This window comes from Lineus longissimus, chromosome 17, assembly GCF_910592395.1.
Source record: "Lineus longissimus chromosome 17, tnLinLong1.2, whole genome shotgun sequence".
NCBI classification, from domain to species: domain Eukaryota; kingdom Metazoa; phylum Nemertea; class Pilidiophora; order Heteronemertea; family Lineidae; genus Lineus; species Lineus longissimus.
The window spans coordinates 7309567-7326569 of NC_088324.1; the positions used below are offsets into that span (position 1 = coordinate 7309567).

At 41.8% G+C, this 17003-nt stretch overlaps 1 protein-coding gene across 1 annotated transcript; it reads left to right on the forward strand.

Moving 5' to 3' along the window:
* The first annotated feature begins 57 nt into the window (after positions 1 to 57).
* On the forward strand, positions 58 to 12588 carry LOC135501778 (sec1 family domain-containing protein 2-like). The gene is made up of 11 exons (XM_064794082.1): positions 58 to 328; positions 2078 to 2311; positions 2667 to 2819; positions 3458 to 3535; positions 4197 to 4501; positions 5034 to 5264; positions 5640 to 5855; positions 7418 to 7575; positions 8472 to 8574; positions 10361 to 10516; positions 11210 to 12588. The coding sequence occupies exons 1-11, from the start codon at positions 152 to 154 to the stop codon at positions 11430 to 11432; spliced, it is 2034 nt and encodes a 677-aa protein (XP_064650152.1). The 5' UTR covers positions 58 to 151; the 3' UTR covers positions 11433 to 12588.
* Positions 12589 to 17003: the final 4415 nt, after the last annotated feature.

A 17003-nucleotide genomic window follows, 5' to 3' on the forward strand; every position in this document is an offset into this window, starting at 1 on the left:
CGCGGCCTGAATGGAATTCATCAAACCCTGGTTTACATTTCGCGACAATAAAACATGGTGGACAACCTGGCAAAACATATTTTTTCACTCATAATTTTCTATTTTATACCTATTTTCTACTGAAAATAAGTTCAGATATTTTTCACACACAATGGCAGGGCAGATGAAGTCCATATGTGTGGATCCATGGCAGCTGATAGCCTCAAAAGTCACCCGTGCAGTGGTATTCATAGATAATGCAAGTGCTGAATGCTTACATTGGTCAGGTGGTGTGACCAGATTCTTCGAACAGGGTGCACTTGACATCAAGGAACTCTCATCTTTTGAAGTGAGTGATATCATGATTCCTAGATAGGCCAAACTTCCCTGAGTCAGTCATGGGGTCAGCATCTGTACGACTGTTTGTAGGAGGGGGCAGGGCCTACCATCATGACCGTGGCACGCCGTAGACACCGCCATTGTTCACTGTTGACTCTGACAGTCATGACTGATGGCAGTGACGGGATGTCAAAAATATCGTGGCTCGGTCCTTCTAATTAGTAAATACTGACACTAACTGACTTTCCCCAACATTTCCCAGTGATCAGTTTGTGTCTGCCAACAGCTGCTATTAAACCTTACTTTTCAGATCACCAATAATAATAGACCGTATGCGAAAATAAATTTCGGCCGATTTGAAAAGGCCCTTTTCACAGGCAGCGTAAGTTTACCATGACATAAAAGTCATGTTTTAAATCAAATCATCACATCAAGCATTCAAAATATCATGAACATTGAAAGGCATCGACAACTTCTAGTAAATTACTTGAATAAGCTTATATATTTTTACTTTTATGCCATGGTAAACAAATGTTGCCTGTGAAAAGGGTTTTAAAATGGCCGAAATTTATTTTCGGAGGGTGCCCATTCTTATGTATTTTCATGATCTTTATCAGTATGAAGTTTGATGTGATGCTAATTTCATCACGTTTGAATGATGTTCATGGTCCTACTTTTAGCTTTACAAAATTCTTACTTTCAAAATTACTTTAAAATTCAAATGTTATGAATTTTGCAGCAAACAATAACATCTTTAAAAAAAGAAAAGAAAATATTTATCTTCTGTTTGGTCATATAACATTTTATGTTTTTAGTTAAAATGGTTTGTCTGTTATGGTGGGTAATCAGCTGGTGATTAGGAATTTGTAAAATATATGACAATCGGTTATCAGGATACTCCTTTGATTGAATATCTAATTAAGATGACCAAAACACTCCTAAAATAACCCTTGCAAATAAAGGTAGGCGTTGGAATTAGATGTATAACTAAAGTAGAATTCGAGATATAGGTGAAAAAGTGTCTTTTTTGGCAGCCATTTTAAAATCAAAGATGGCTGCCGTTATAGGGTCACAAAAATTAGACAACATAGTTTTTTAACTTCAAAGGTCATTTCTGACAACTCCTGAAATTTTCAATCACTGTACCCGAAAGACACACTTAGAAGCGCCAAATTTCATTATCTTAGCAGCAATGCAGTGTCTATTTTTGCCCCAAAAATATGACATAACTTGGATATTTTGGATGAGAGCTGTCAGCTAGTGCAGTTTTAGAAGTTTTGGGAGTTGGTTGGTGTTGTATTTTCCTTTTTTAATTTGGCTGGTGGCCATCTTGGAAATCATATTTTGCCATTTTAAAACCTTTGGCTGTTGCTAGAGTGACAAAATGGTTGGTGTATCTGATAAGTCTTCATTTTATATCACCCCGGTTTTTCGATTTGACCATATCTTCACAGTCATAGGGCTCAAGCTCTTAAAATCAAATTTCACTAATAAGTAGCATGTCGTGTCATTACTTGTCCAAGAGTCTTTTTTCAATGGTAAATATGCGTGATATAGGCATATCAATATGTTAATAAAATTAAGGTTGAAAGAGACCTACGAGGACGAGGTGCTTTCCATGTTATGTACATTGTACCCATGTATTTCAGCTGAGCGCCAGACTCTTGGGCCTCTTGTTAATTTTATATGAGAGCCCGCCACTCCCTTCCCCCCTAAAATATTGTACATGTATCACTGTCATTGTGTCATCTTTTTTCAGTCGGGCGATCCAGCCCATAAAAAAGCTGTCTTCATCACAAGCTCACTTCTGTTTGACACAACAGCCAGCATCATTGAAGACGTCATAGGAGCCAGCGATTTCCAATATGTTATTGTCATCACCAACCAGAGCTCGCACCAACATCTCTACGCCAGAACGGGGTCCGTGGATGGTGATGATAAAGAGGTGTTCTTTCAGTTTGAGGAAAAGGTCCTTGAGTGGATGGGTAATATGGTAAGTTGACTTGTACCCTGTTTTTCCGCCTTAAAGGCCTACGCCGTTCGTTGAAATATTTGAATTTGTAATTGAATTTGAAAATGTCCAATTGCGAAAATACATACTAAATATAAATGTCAACATTGCCGTTGTGTAGCCCGATATACAAATACTATGAATACCAAGTTTAAACAAATTTGTATTCACAATAACTGCACTACAGCATTGTGTATTAGTGGATTTCTATTTAACCGGACAACAAGTAATTATGAACAGTGTACCCTTTAGCCAATAAAATGTGGTACTATGGCTAGAAAAGAACATTGTAACATTCATTTACTACTATGATAATACGATTTGTCTCCTGTTGCAGAATTTCACCAGCGAAGTACATCATGTACCATTCAGTGCAGCATGTGTCACACCAGACCTGTTTGTGCTGCCATCTTTCGGTCACGTGTTCCCATTCTTGCCAGGCGATAACAAGAGAATTGAATTTCAACTCAATAAGGGAAAGATTGCAAGTGTAAGAGGACATATCTTTCTTTTTTTTTCTTTTTTTTGGTGTTTTGGTGTCCGGACTGACTGTTTAAAACGTGGTGAACGAAAGAAGAAAAAAAGAAGAAGAAGAAAAGAGGACATATCTTGAAACAATTTCTCCAAAATAAAAAAATTTTCATTCCCTTCCCAATACTTCAAAGCCAATTTCGTACGGGCCATTCAATTCCCGTACCACGCCACAGTCGGTGTCAAAGTAGTTGATACATCATCAAGTCATACGTAAGTTCCTGAATGGAATCCCACTGCAGACCCTCTTGTCCATTTGTTTACCTCACCAACTGATCTGCTTCAGACTTTCCAAAGGAAAGGAAATGTGAAGGTACCTTACAGTATATTTCGCTTGCAGTAGTGACGGCCACGACTTCCCGTTGTTAAAGGGAACTTCGCACGGCCAAAGCTTTAGCCTACTTTTTAAATAGAAGGGCTAACGTTCCCCCATTTTGGGACATTTTGACTCTTGTAACTGTGTGAGGGACGTTTTTGCGAGGGACCATCAAAAGCAATTTTCTGATTTGATGAAAAATTTACTCCTTGATTTTTTCTTTCGAGACTGAGAGCTCTTTCAGACAGTCGGAGAACTATATGAATACGTCTCTTCTTCAGGGTGAAAGAAAGAAATTGGAAAGCTTGGCAGATGTCGAATTCAATCAGTTACCGGAGGCTGTACGAGTGCAATACATGGTGAGTTCAGTTTCGGTTTGCATTGGAGGAACACTGCGAACCTCGCCAAGCCGCACGTTTATCATAACACACATCATCCCTCCTGACTGCACCACAGCATCTGTTACTGCACTATCACTTGTAAATACTCAACCAAGCATCACCTACACAAAATTGATGACCCCATGCGCCGCTAAGCAAATTCTATAAGGCAAAGGTCCAATTTTCGACCATGTTGCCTTCGTTGATGATGATGATATGAACCGAGTCGCTTTCAAGGTTCATTCTTGTTCATTTCATCTTTTGTGATGAGAGAGTTGGGTATCATCCTAAGATTCACGCTGTCGTGTGGAGAGCACCAGTTAGTAGATCACACTCAAGATGTAAATTGCGGCCTCCGTGGACTAGTGCAGTTATTATTGTTTGTGTGGTGGCCAGCCAAACGTAAATGGGCCTAAAGTGTATACTGAGTCATCACAAGGTCGTCGTCACCGTGAAGGTCGTCGTCATCCGTTTGGACTCGTGTTCCATTAAGGTAATGCACTTCTAGCATGCTGCGCAAAGTGTATATATCCGACAAGGAAAGATCTGAGATATTTTCAAGTGTTCTTTGTAATAGCCATCAACGTGTTTCCCGATTTCTTGATTTCTGATTTTTCTAAATTTCCTTGTGCCTGACTAGGGAATCGTGAGCGCCTTGAATGACCTAATGAACCAGTTGAAAGTTTGCGACGACTGCTATGCTGTCGGACACACTAGTCGAATGCTGGCGACTGAGTTGGCGAACTATGCACCGGCCAGGGGGAGAAGGAAGGCCGCTACTGATAAGGCATCGATCTTATTCGTGGATAGAACTTTAGACTTGGCAGGACCGTGTAGTCATCTCGGCGAAAATGTTGTCGATAAAATACGTCATTTGCTGCCCGAACTTCCACACCATAAAAACGACGTGTGCGTGAATATGGTTAATCTGTGCTCAGTAATTAGGTGAGTGTATACCATCATTCTATTTTTAGCGCTGCTGACAAATCTAAAAATCTCTCTTAAAGGCCTACGCTGTTCGTTAAAAATTTTGATTTGTAATTGAATTTGAATACTGTCAATTGTGTAAATACATTCTAAATATAAATTTCAACATTGCCGTTGTGTGGACTGATATACAAATACTATGAATACCAAGTTTAAACAAATTTGTATTCATAATAACTGCACTACGACATTGTGTATTAGTGGATTTCTATTCAACTAGACCACAAGTAATTACGAACGGTGTACCCTTTTAAGTACCATGTGACCTATTTTCAGGTGAACATTTCATTGACCAATGTCTTTCAGCTGAGTGCAGGGCCTTTGGGCCTCTTGTTTATTTGCATACCTTAAATCACCTCTGTTCATGATTTCAGAGGAGTTAGCACTAACTTTTTGTCGTGAAATTTGGTGGGTTTCATAGCAAGTTCAGGCAGATCAGTGCACGTAGCATGTTTGAGGTATACGATAATTTTGCCTCCCGCTATTTCAGTGATGACAGTCAGCATGATGTCATAGTACCGGGTTGCCTGGCTCAAGTCGAAGCCAGCAAGTCTGCTGATCTCCTCAATCAGCTGGTCCATTGCAAGCAAAAGGAAGCTCTGATGGAAGTCAACAAACGGCTCGTTGAAGCCGCCATGAAGGAGAACCTCCCGCTGAAGATGTCCGGCAAACCAGGGCGGATCACTGCTGATCAGCTCGAGTCCCATGTAAAGCTTTTCAAGTAAGATTAGATTTGATATGTACTCGTAATGTCATCAAGAACATATAAATGTGACATGCTCCTCCCACCACAGAGAGCCTTTTTGCCCCCTAAGACCAAAAAGGTAGCTCGTTTTTTTAGGTATAACCAACCAAAATTTGACAGGCACTGTGGCGAATTATAGAACTTTGGCTTAATTTGGCAGTGGATTATTGCAGTCCAATAATATGCAGTGTATGACTCGGTAAATGCCGGGTACGACTGTCATAGTGCCAAACAGCATTTTTCAGAGGGAATGTTGATTTTTGAACCAACTCAGAGTTTCACCGGTACATCAACGTTGTTGCCTTATAATGATCTGTTTATGTTGCATGTACAATATGAGGCTCTTCACAGGGGAAACAGTACTGCCATCCAGAAACATAGCGGTTTGCTGCAGATTTCGAATTCCATCATCCAAATGCTTCGTCACAGCCAGTTCGCCCGTCACGATGCCATGATGAGTATCGAGAAGCTGCTTCTGCAGAACATTTGGGATGAGGACTGCCCGAGTGCAGCAAGTCAGATCAGCTTATTACTAGATAGGGAGTTGAAGAAGCCCAAACATGAAAGGTAAACACTTCTGTAATCTCCAGTGCAGCGAGTCAGATCAGCTTATTATTAGATAGGGAGTTGAAGAAGCCCAAACATGAAAGGTAAACACTTCTGTAATCGCCAGTGTGGTAAGTCAGATCAGCTTATTACTAGATAGGGAGTTAAAGAAGCCCAAACATGAAAGGTAAACACTTCTGTAATCTGCAGTGCAGTGAGTCAGATCAGCTTATTACTAGATAGGGAGTTAAAGAAACCAAAATATGAAAGGTAAACACTTCTGTAATCTCCAGTGCAGCGAGTCAGATCAGCTTATTACTAGTTAGGGAGTTAAAGAAACCAAAATATGAAAGGTAAACACTTCTGTAATCTCCAGTGCAGCGAGTCAGATCAGCTTATTACTAGATAGGGAGTTGAAGAAACCAAAATATGAAAGGTAAACACTTCTGTAATCTCCAGTGCAGCGAGTCAGATCAGCTTATTACTAGATAGGGAGTTAAAGAAACCAAAATATGAAAGGTAAACACTTCTGTAATCTCCAGTGCAGCGAGTCAGATCAGCTTATTACTAGATAGGGAGTTGAAGAAACCAAAATATGAAAGGTAAACACTTCTGTAATCTCCAGTGCAGCGAGTCAGATCAGCTTATTACTAGATAGGGAGTTGAAGAAACCAAAATATGAAAGGTAAACACTTCTGTAATCTCCAGTGCAGCGAGTCTGATCAGTTTATTACTGGATAGGAAGTTGAAGAAGCCCAAACATGAAAGGTAAACACTTCTGTAATCGCCAGTGTGGTAAGTCAGATCAGCTTATTACTAGATAGGGAGTTAAAGAAGCCCAAACATGAAAGGTAAACACTTCTGTAATCCCAGTGCAGCGAGTCAGATCAGCTTATTACTAGAAAGGGAGTTAAAGACACAAAAATATGAAAGGTAAACACTTCTGTAATCCCAGTGCAGCGAGTCAGATCAGCTTATTACTAGAAAGGGAGTTAAAGACACAAAAATATGAAAGGTAAACACTTCTGTAATCTCCAGTGCAGCGAGTCAGATCAGCTTATTACTAGAAAGGGAGTTAAAGAAGCCAAAATATGAAAGGTAAACACTTCTGTAATCTCAGTGCAGTGAGTCAGATCAGCTTATTACTAGAAAGGGAGTTAAAGAAGCCAAAATATGAAAGGTAAACACTTCTGTAATCTCGAGTTTGGTGAGTCAGATTAGCTTATCTTCAACTCTATATATCTAGATATGGAGATTTTAAATGGGTATGCTCTTCATTGTAAAGAAGTTCTAATTGCTTTTCAAGTTCTAATTGAAATTCTAGTACCTATGGGCTAACCTAAAAGGGGCTCTACACGCCGCTAGGTAGGCAAGATAAAGTTACACAAAGTCGCCAATAGGGGTCTCTCACAGTACGTCGAAACTCTTCAGGCTTAAACAAGGAATACATTTAGTGCTGAATCTTACCTGACCCAGTGCCCTTACTGTCTATAGTAGTCACCTGAAGATGGCCAATGTAACCCCCTCCCCCTCCTGCCTACATAGTCACCCTTTAGATATTATCTACTGACTCTTTAATTCAGAGAGGTGAGCATTGAGGAGGTGCTTCACCTGTTGGTGTTCTCGTATGGACTGGTGGAGGACGCGACTTACTCCACGAAGGAGGAGGACGAATTGAAGGAACTCCTGACCAACGCCGTCACTGCTGAGGAGGTGCTGCCAGATACACTTGAGACAATTTGTAAGTCTGTATTCTAGCCTTTCTTCTTCTGCTTCTTTGGCGTTCCCTCGGCACTTGGAGGTGATTTTCTCCAGGGAGTATTCCTCCCCCAAGGCAGGATGAGCGTACTTACATGAGCCAATTGGGTTTATTGGCCTAGTGAATCCAGATTCGGCGAGAAGTTGAGTCCACGCATGCTACTCCTGTTTCTCACTTGGTGGTGTCTTTAACAGTAACACCTTCAGCGCCGAACCACGTAGATCTACGTGGCCCAAATCACGTAGATCTACGTGGCCCAAAATACGTAGATCTACGTGGCCCAAATCCCCCCTCTTTGAGCCAGGAATTTTTCACCTTGAAATACCACGCCGGTTCATCCAGAAATACAATCCTGGGTTGTCCCCAGGATCGAACCCAGGCGCTGTTGCGTGGTAGTCGTTCAGTGTTATGTGTTACATGTGTTACATGTGTTAACAGTGTTACATCTAGGCTATGAAGCTCCCTCTAGCTTTTAAATTATTATTACGATAATCACATTTTTCGATCTAACCAAATCAATTCATCAGCTTGGTTTGATATAGTCCAAAGGCTCATTTTCAGAAATTAGCAAAGTTTGAAAATAAATGTTCTTCAAATTTTCATCTGTCAACTACAAGACTTCATCATGATGTGACTTGACTATTGCCGATTGTTTTAAAATGTTGCAGACAACGTTCAAAACAACGTTATGTTTAACTGAAATGTTAAGTCTTAACGTGAAAATTATAATGGGATTAACTGAAAGAGAATGAATTAACTGAAAGGATTAACTAATGCAGAAACAACAATATGACCGTTATGGATAATGTGACTTTTGTGCTTTTGAACAACCGGGCACTGGACTTTATTGGCTAAACAACTGTATTGTTCTGTTTCAGTTGCCGACCCAGGAAATCGAGACAATGTCATGGCAACTTGGGGCACCATCTTCTCAAGACTGCGGGCTCTTAGTCAAGTCAGGAAAGACCTCAAGAAATTCAGGTAGGCCTGGGTCTAGCTCGCCTCGGTTGTGGTAAGATTACACTACGAAAGTTAAAGTTAAAGTTTGGGTTTATGGTTTATGGACACCACACAAAAAATAAACCTTTGTTTGGCTTATTAGGCGTTTCCATTGGTCGTATCAGGGAACATGTCGACATTTATGAGGAGGCTTTTTCTGACCAGTTTCTCAAACTTTTTTCTGATTTATCTGAAACGAGGTGTAAGCCGAATACTCGGAGAGGCCCTAAGTGTGAATACTAATTAGCTCGCTCAATTAGGTCCACGCATTAACCCCACTCAACATAGGCCTTTGATCTTTAATGCCCTATTTCACGAAGCCCTAGTATTTTTCACAGGTTTTCTAGAAATCCGACCTTTGAGGAAAAACTCTGACTTCTGTCGGATAAATCAGAAAAAGTTTCAGAAACTGTTAAGAAGGCGAAAAAAGCCTCCTATTAGTGATGGAGACAATGAACACATATCTGCTGTTGAATTTATATCTTCATTCGAAGACGTCTCGACTATTACCAGGTTGAAGGCCATTGGAGACAACTCTACTAGCTCACAAGGCAACAGTCTATGTATTACTAGCTCACAAGGCAACAGTCTATGGATCACTAGCTCACAAGGCAACAGTCTATGTATTACTAGCTCACAAGGCACCAATATATGGATAACTAGCTCACAAGGCAACAGTCTATGGATTACTAGCTCACAAGGCAACAGTCTAATAAATTCACAGTCTATGGCTTACTAGCTCACAAGGCAACATTCTATAGACTAGCATATACCCATGGAGCGGGCAAAGTTGAAATGTAATATACATTAGTTAAATGGGCACGATGATTGAGCTACATTAAATTTCTAATGTTACTGAAGTTTTATTGAAGGTTAAACACGAAATTAACTGCATTTAGGGACTTATTGCTGCTATCTACATGCAACCCCCAATAGATTGATTGGAGTACGCTATTTTGCACAATGCATTGAGACCAGTGACAGCAGGTCCTGTTCCAAATAAGGCCCTCACATATTAGGCATATCACCTACCCACTCCCGTACCCAATGCCACTGTCGGACCAAAGCCAGGTGCATGGAGAGATGCAGAACGCAATTCAAACTGACAACATCAGTCAGTAAAGAATAAAACAAAGAGCAAGCGCTGGCCACTGTACATATTTTGTCCATCCTGGCATAACTGTTTATTGATACCCTGACTGCATGTTCCGGTAGGCCACTCTCCAGAATTTGCCTTATCACTCAGGTCAGTGTTTCTCGAATAGAACTAAAATAGAACAGGCTAATCATTAATCTCCCTGCTAATACCCTGCACCATGGACCAGGTTGTATAGCACTACATACGTGCTGAAAGCTAATACTGATGTGGCAGGGAGAATATGCATGAAGTTTGTGTATGCTTTTGAGACTGAGCGGAGCTCTCCAGTCGACGTGCTCTCTGAAAGTTGTTATTTATTCTAAAACCACGAAGATATTCGACGTATGACACCCTCAGTGACACTCTTACATATGATCCAGACCTACGAAGCCAAAGGTTGCAAGAATTCGACGCATTTCCAAAGCCCAATTTTGAAACAAAAATCGCCTCCTAAATAGCGGCCACAACGCGCATTATAGTATAGATTACTAGCTCACAAGGGAACAGTCTATTGATACACTGTCTGATGTAGATTCATTGTGGAAGTGTAGCCTTTCAACAGTAATAAATAAGGAAAAAGGAATTCATTCAAACAGGCTTCAACTGTGGCATGTCATCTGTTTTTTCCAGGCAAATTTACGACGCCGGAGGCGTGACGTCCCCGGCGTGTTACCGGCCCTTGTTACAACAGATAGTGGAGGAGATCTTTAACTCGAGCAAACCGGAGTTGGTGGATGTGGAGTACAAGTCGGGAAAACTGAAGGACTTACTCAAAACAGGCTTCGGGTGAGGACACTTTTTGACTCAATCTCTGTGTTTTTGATTTCAAGGGTGAGAGGCTGTTCTCTGGTAAGCAAAGAACCGACTGCCACCCTTGAAATGGCCATTCACTTCGTTTTGAAAGAGTTCGAATTTGTTTTAGAATTTCAAGTGCTAGGCAAAAGGGTGTGCCTATGGTCGACCATGGCTTTTGAACAGGGAGTAGACAGCAGGTTGGAGTAAGGCTCGGATCACACTCCATGCGTGCATTGAACAGCGATCTGACGAATAGGAGAAGTCTTGGACCGCGCTCCTTGCATGCATGGAGAGTGTCTTGAAAAATACAAGAAGGATTAGGACATGTGCCTAGTTTTTAGAGCACTTTCCTTAGCTTGTGACTGTATTGCATTTGATTTAGTAAAAGTAGCTCTTGCTGCTGTTTTCGGACTTGCCTATTTAGTTCCCATTTAAAAGGTTAATTTAGATTATACTCTTGAACAAAATGCGGAAGTTGTTAGTTTATCTTTGATTACACCTTGTGAAATTAGAACCACAGTACAACCTCCCTTGATCGACACCTCTCTATTAAGGACAACCTCTATTAAGGACACTTGTTCTGGTCCCAAGTGGGTTGTTTCCATTCAATTCGACCTCTCTAATCCGGACAAGAGGTTCTACTGTACTTCTGACCATTCAATTTGTCATCAATCTTTTTTTCAGTTACTTTATGAGCGTCAGCAAGCCGCGGCCAAACGACCACCCGCTTCTCATCGTCTTCATCGTTGGCGGAGTGACAAGTAACGAGGTCAAGCAGATACAAGAGACACTCGCGAAATATCAGTCAAACACCAAGATCGTGGTCGGGAGCACTTGTTTAGTCAAACCCAAGGACTTAGTAGATACGATATTCACAAGGGATCCACTTGAACCCGGACTAGTGTGAAAACTGAAAAATTAATGGCTTTGTTGGTTGTTACTATGTGATATTTAAAAGGTGAAGGGCAACATCATCATCATCATCATCATCATCATCATCATCATCATCATCATCATCATCATCATCATCATCATCATATAAGGTCGAAGGCCATGTACATGTAGGCAATGTAATGTTTGCCAAATCCCTTATTTTGAATTTAACCAGATTACATTTGTACAGACATGATGTAGTATGGAGTTGTCATTGTACAGATTTGCTTGTCCTCCAAATTCTGAAGCAATCAGGCCAACTTAAAAAAGTTCTGTCATCGATTATGTCTGATTCCGATAAATGACAATGAAGGATATAGCGTGTTGTGCGATGAAAACTGTGTCTGGATACACCCTGTTTCAGTGAATTGTTTACTGCAGTTCAAAGAGTTTTCAGAGTAATCGTGTTTGCAGAAGTCGCGGTTCTTCTGGAAGCCATTTTTGTACAATTAATGGCACAGTACCTCCAAACCCTCTTCATCTTTGAATGTGTTGGAAGGCAATATTTGACATAGCTTGCGAATTCCAGGCAGGCCTAAGGATACATCCTGTTTCAGTGAATTGTTTACTGCAGTTCAAAGAGTTTTCAGAGTAATCGGGTTTGGAGAAGTTGCGAAGTTGAGAAGTCAGTCTTCTGGAGGCCGTTTTTGTGCTATTAAATCAGTATCTCCAAACCCTCTTCATCTTTGAATGCATTGACCATTCGTGGGACCAGGGTTAACGGGTTGTATCTAGCATTTTGGTGGTTCTGAGAAAAACACCTTTGAAGATTCAAGACTCAATGGAAAGGCAGTTGTTTTGAGGAGTGTTTTTGTGTAGGTACACATCAACGGGTACAGCTACAAGTACGATTTAAACTTGTAATTAAAGGTAATTAAATGTGCATTAATTTAAGATAATAATATCAATTTTGACAAAAATGCAGATATACAACAAGTTAACCCTGAGCCCACGAATTGTCCCAAGGTCAAATGTACACATATCGAAATTATTACTGTCGTATTAGGAAGAAAGTATTGAGCTTTTTAGCAACTTTAGACCGGATGTCGAATAAGGCCAGTTTTCTTTGAGAATACCCTGTGACTATTAAGTTATTGTCAAATAAATACGTGTAACTGTTTAAATATCAATGATATTGTTTGACTGAAATATTGTCCAATGACGTCATTATTTTCATCTTGTTGTATATGACTGCGCAGGGCTTTGGTGAACACTGCTAAATATGGACAGTCCTCTGAAATCATGGATGCAATTTAGCGGGTACCTCGCCCCTCTGCGAATGTGGATGTCACCAATCGAAAACCTGCAGTTGGTCAAGCATTGACGTCATCTACAATGATGACTAGATGTAACCTCATAATGCCGCTATGGGGTAGCAACTACCCTATCTGATCGGTAGGGAATGGCCGAGTTTCAACCGACCAATAAGCTAGTGGTTAATCGCATCCACCTAGGGGCGTGGTAACATGCAAAATATTCCAGGTAGGAATGAGGATTTTCCCTGAAACCACCTAAGTCCGTGAGCCACAAGAAAATACATTGAACACCTTCAGCATAGGCCACTATAGTTTATGACGGGGTTGGGGTAACATGGATGTGACAAGTGTTCAGAAGGTGTGGAGGTAGGACTGACGGTAAGAACCGTCAGGACATGGGGTAACATGGATGTGACAAGTGTCCAGAAGGTGTGGAGGTAGGACTGACGGTTAGAACCGTCAGGACATGGGGGTAACATGGATGTGACAAGTGTTCAGAAGGGGCGGAGGTAGGACTGACGGTAAGAACCGTCAGGACATGGGGGTAACATGGATGTGACAAGTGTCCAGAAGGTGTGGAGGTAGGACTGACGGTTAGAACCGTCAGGACATGGGGTAACATGGATGTGACAAGTGTCCAGAAGGTGTGGAGGTAGGACTGACGGTTAGAACCGTCAGGACATGGGGTAACATGGATGTGACAAGTGTCCAGAAGGTGTGGAGGTAGGACTGACGGTTAGAACCGTCAGGACATGGGGTAACATGGATGTGACAAGTGTCCAGAAGGTGTGGAGGTAGGACTGACGGTAAGAACCGTCAGGACATGGGGGTAACATGGATGTGACAAGTGTTCAGAAGGTGTGGAGGTAGGACTGACGGTAAGAACTGTCAGGACATGGGGGTAACATGGATGTGACAAGTGTTCAGAAGGGGTGGAGGTAGGACTGACGGTAAGAACTGTCAGGACATGGGGGTAACATGGATGTGACAAGTGTTCAGAAGGGGTGGAGGTAGGACTGACGGTAAGAACTGTCAGGACATGGGGGTAACATGGATGTGACAAGCGTCCAGAAGGTGTGGAGGTAGGACTGACGGTAAGAACCGTCAGGACATGGGGGTAACATGGATGTGACAAGTGTTCAGAAGGTGTGGAGGTAGGACTGACGGTAAGAACCGTCAGGACATGGGGGTAACATGGATGTGACAAGTGTTCAGAAAGGTGTGGAGGTAGGACTGACAGAAAGAACCGTCAGGACATGGGGGTAACATGATTGTGACAAGTGTTCAGAAGGTGTGGATGTAGGACTGACGGTATTAAGAATGGTTGGGACATGGGGGTAACATGGATGTGACAAGTGTTCAGATGGGGTGGAGGTAGGACTGACGGTAAGAACCGTCAGGACATGGGGGTAACATCGATGTGACAAGCGTCCAGAAGGTGCATCCTGACTATATCGGACCATGTCACTCGATACATACTCTCTCAATGCGTAAGGAGGAGTTGTGTTGTAGGCCCTGTTTGCAAGAGGATGATCGGATTGATGCATTCTGAAAAGAACTTTGCAAAGTAACCAGTCCGTACATTCCGGATGCAGTGGACCGGCCTCGTTCCTCACCCCCATGAGGAGACCAAATAAGGATGACGTGATGGGCTGCTCAGGGAGTCTATCAGGGACAGTCAGAGGGGATGATGGAGGTTCAAACGTTGATATATCACGAAAATATTAAACTGACTGCATCAAAAATTGTATTTATATAGTGGATGAAGATTCCACTTGATACTTTTCATGTAAATGATACTTAAGAAGAGCTTTAGCTGCAAGAAGATCATTGCAAGATTGTAATGCAAACCACATGAGAGCTTCACTTAAATTTCTTGAAAGAGTAAGAAAGGTTCCTGAGTGCGACGTCTTCCATCTCGGTTTCTCGGCCTATTGGCTAAGATTCAGTTTGGACATTAAATATTATTATGGATATTAAATATATTATTAAATATTAAAGATGCATTTAGGGATTTAAATCCCACGGTAGATAGTTTCACTTTTTATAGAGGCCAAACTAGGTCCAGAATTGACCGTATTTATACGAATTTAAAGGTAGGTAAGGTAGATCATGTCCCACTGGTTTTTACAGACCATTACGGTGTGTTGGGTGCGGTAGAAAGTACAGGGAAGAAGAAAATGGGAAAGGGATTTTGGAAAATTAATAATAGCCTATTAGGGGAAGAGGGGACAGTAAGGGAGGTAACACAGTTTTGGAAGGGTTGGCAAAAAAGGAAGGGAAATTTTGGGTGTCCAATAGAGTGGTGGGAGAAGGGGAAACAAAAGTTACAGGGGATCTTCAAAAGGAATGGTAAGAGGGTGAACAGGGAGAGAGGGGAAGGTATTTTAGCTTTGGAGAGGGAGTTGGACTTTTTGGGGAAGGAGAGGGACAGAGGGGTGGACATTACAAGGCGGTGGGGGGAAGTAAGAGGGGAATTGAGCAAATTGGAAATGGCAGATTTGGAGGGGGCAAAAGTGAGGGCGGGGGCAAAATTCATAGAGGAGAGGGAAGCACCGACCACTGATTTTTTCAAGGTAGAAGTGAGGACAAAGACAGTTATTGATCAGTTAAAGGATGAAAATGGAAAGGTTTTAGAAGAACAAGATGAAATTTTAAAAGAGGTACAAAGGTTTTACGAGAATTTATATAGGAAAGGTGATACGGTAAAGGTGGCTAGGGACAGGTTCGCATCAAAAATCCATAAGAAACTAACTGGGGAACAACAAAATAAATTGGAGGGTTTGTTATCTACAGGGGAGGTTTTGAGGGAATTAAAAAATATGAAGGCGGGAAAATCACCGGGGATTGATGGGTTAGGAAAAGAGTTTTATTTGTATTACTGGGAGCTATTGGGGGACGATTTGGTAGAGACTATAAATAATGTATTTTTACGGGAAAAACTGGGGGGAACGATGAAAACGGCAGTGATATCTATTTTGTTCAAAAAAGGGGATCCGAGGGATATTAAAAATTATAGACCTGTAAGTTTGCTAACGGTAGATTATAAGATTATCACCAAAGTTTTAAAGTCGAGACTGTCGGGGGTCATGGGCGACCTAGTGCACCCTGATCAGGCATGCGGAGTCCCCAAAAGATCAATCAATGATCAACTGTTCAATATTCAAACCGTCATCGAACATGCGGCGGACTCCGGGGGTGCACTGGTGGCCGTTGACCTCCGAAAAGCCTTCGATTTAGTATCTCATGAATGGCTATTTCAATGTTTAGAGACCATGAGGTTTGGCCGAAATTTTATGAGATGGATGAGGGTGCTGTATGATGCGCCGGAGAGTAGGGTGCTGGTGAATGGATTCCTGTCAGGGACATTCAGGGTGGGCAGATCAGTTAGACAGGGCTGCAGTCTGTCCCCGCTGCTGTTTGTACTCTGCCAGGAGCCGCTCGCCTGCGCCGTGCGCTCCGACGAACGGGTGCGGGGCATTAAGCTGCCTAACGTAAAACAAGAGGTTAAAAACATTGCCTTTGCGGATGATGCCACGCACCCGATTGCAGCACCCTGTATACGAGCTCTATTCTCCATATACAATGATTTCGGCCAAGCCTCGGGGTCTGATATAAATATATCAAAGACAGAAATATTATTGTTAGGCGGTTTTTCGCACCAAAACATCCCAATAGAGTACAGGAAATATATAGTGAAAATTTCAAACATTTTGGGGATACCCTGGAACAAGGCAGGGCCTTGTGGGAAGACATATTGGAAGAAAATCATGGAAAAAGTGGGGAAAACAATAAAGTTATGGGAAAATAGACACCTGTCCTTTATAGGGAAAGTTTTGGTGATAAAAACCGTCCTCGTTTCTAAATTATGGTACGGAGCGAGAATTATGAAATTGCCAATGAAATATTGTACCGGGTTTGTGAAATTATTGTTTAAATTTTTATGGTCAAACAAAATGGAATTGATTAAAAGAAGCACTATGGTGCAGGCAATTGAAGATGGAGGGGTAGGGATGCCGCATGTAGCCAGTAAATGTCGGGCCCTGTTCATGGAAAGGTTAAAAAGACTATACCGCGTACAAGACGAGGGGGTCACACAGCCATGGATAGGGTACGGCATTTACAAAGCGGGCATAACACTGCGGCATCACTGCCCCGAAATTGCCAAAAATACTTATATGCACAGAGTTATTGGTAGACACGGTGTGTGGGAAGAGGTTTTATACCAGTGTAAAGCGGCAAAGTTGGGTATGGGTAGGTCACAATGGGTTAAAATCACAGCTGCTGCT

What these genes read in the sequence shown, in the direction of transcription:
- LOC135501778 (XM_064794082.1), top strand. Translation starts at nt 152, where the DNA reads ATGGCAGGGCAGATGAAGTCCATATGTGTGGATCCATGGCAGCTGATA. An exon ending in AATCTGTGCTCAGTAATTAG is followed by an intron (nt 4,502 to 5,033) that starts GTGAGTGTATAC and finishes CCGCTATTTCAG; the next exon opens with TGATGACAGTCAGCATGATG. An exon ending in AAGAAGCCCAAACATGAAAG is followed by an intron (nt 5,856 to 7,417) that starts GTAAACACTTCT and finishes TCTTTAATTCAG; the next exon opens with AGAGGTGAGCATTGAGGAGG.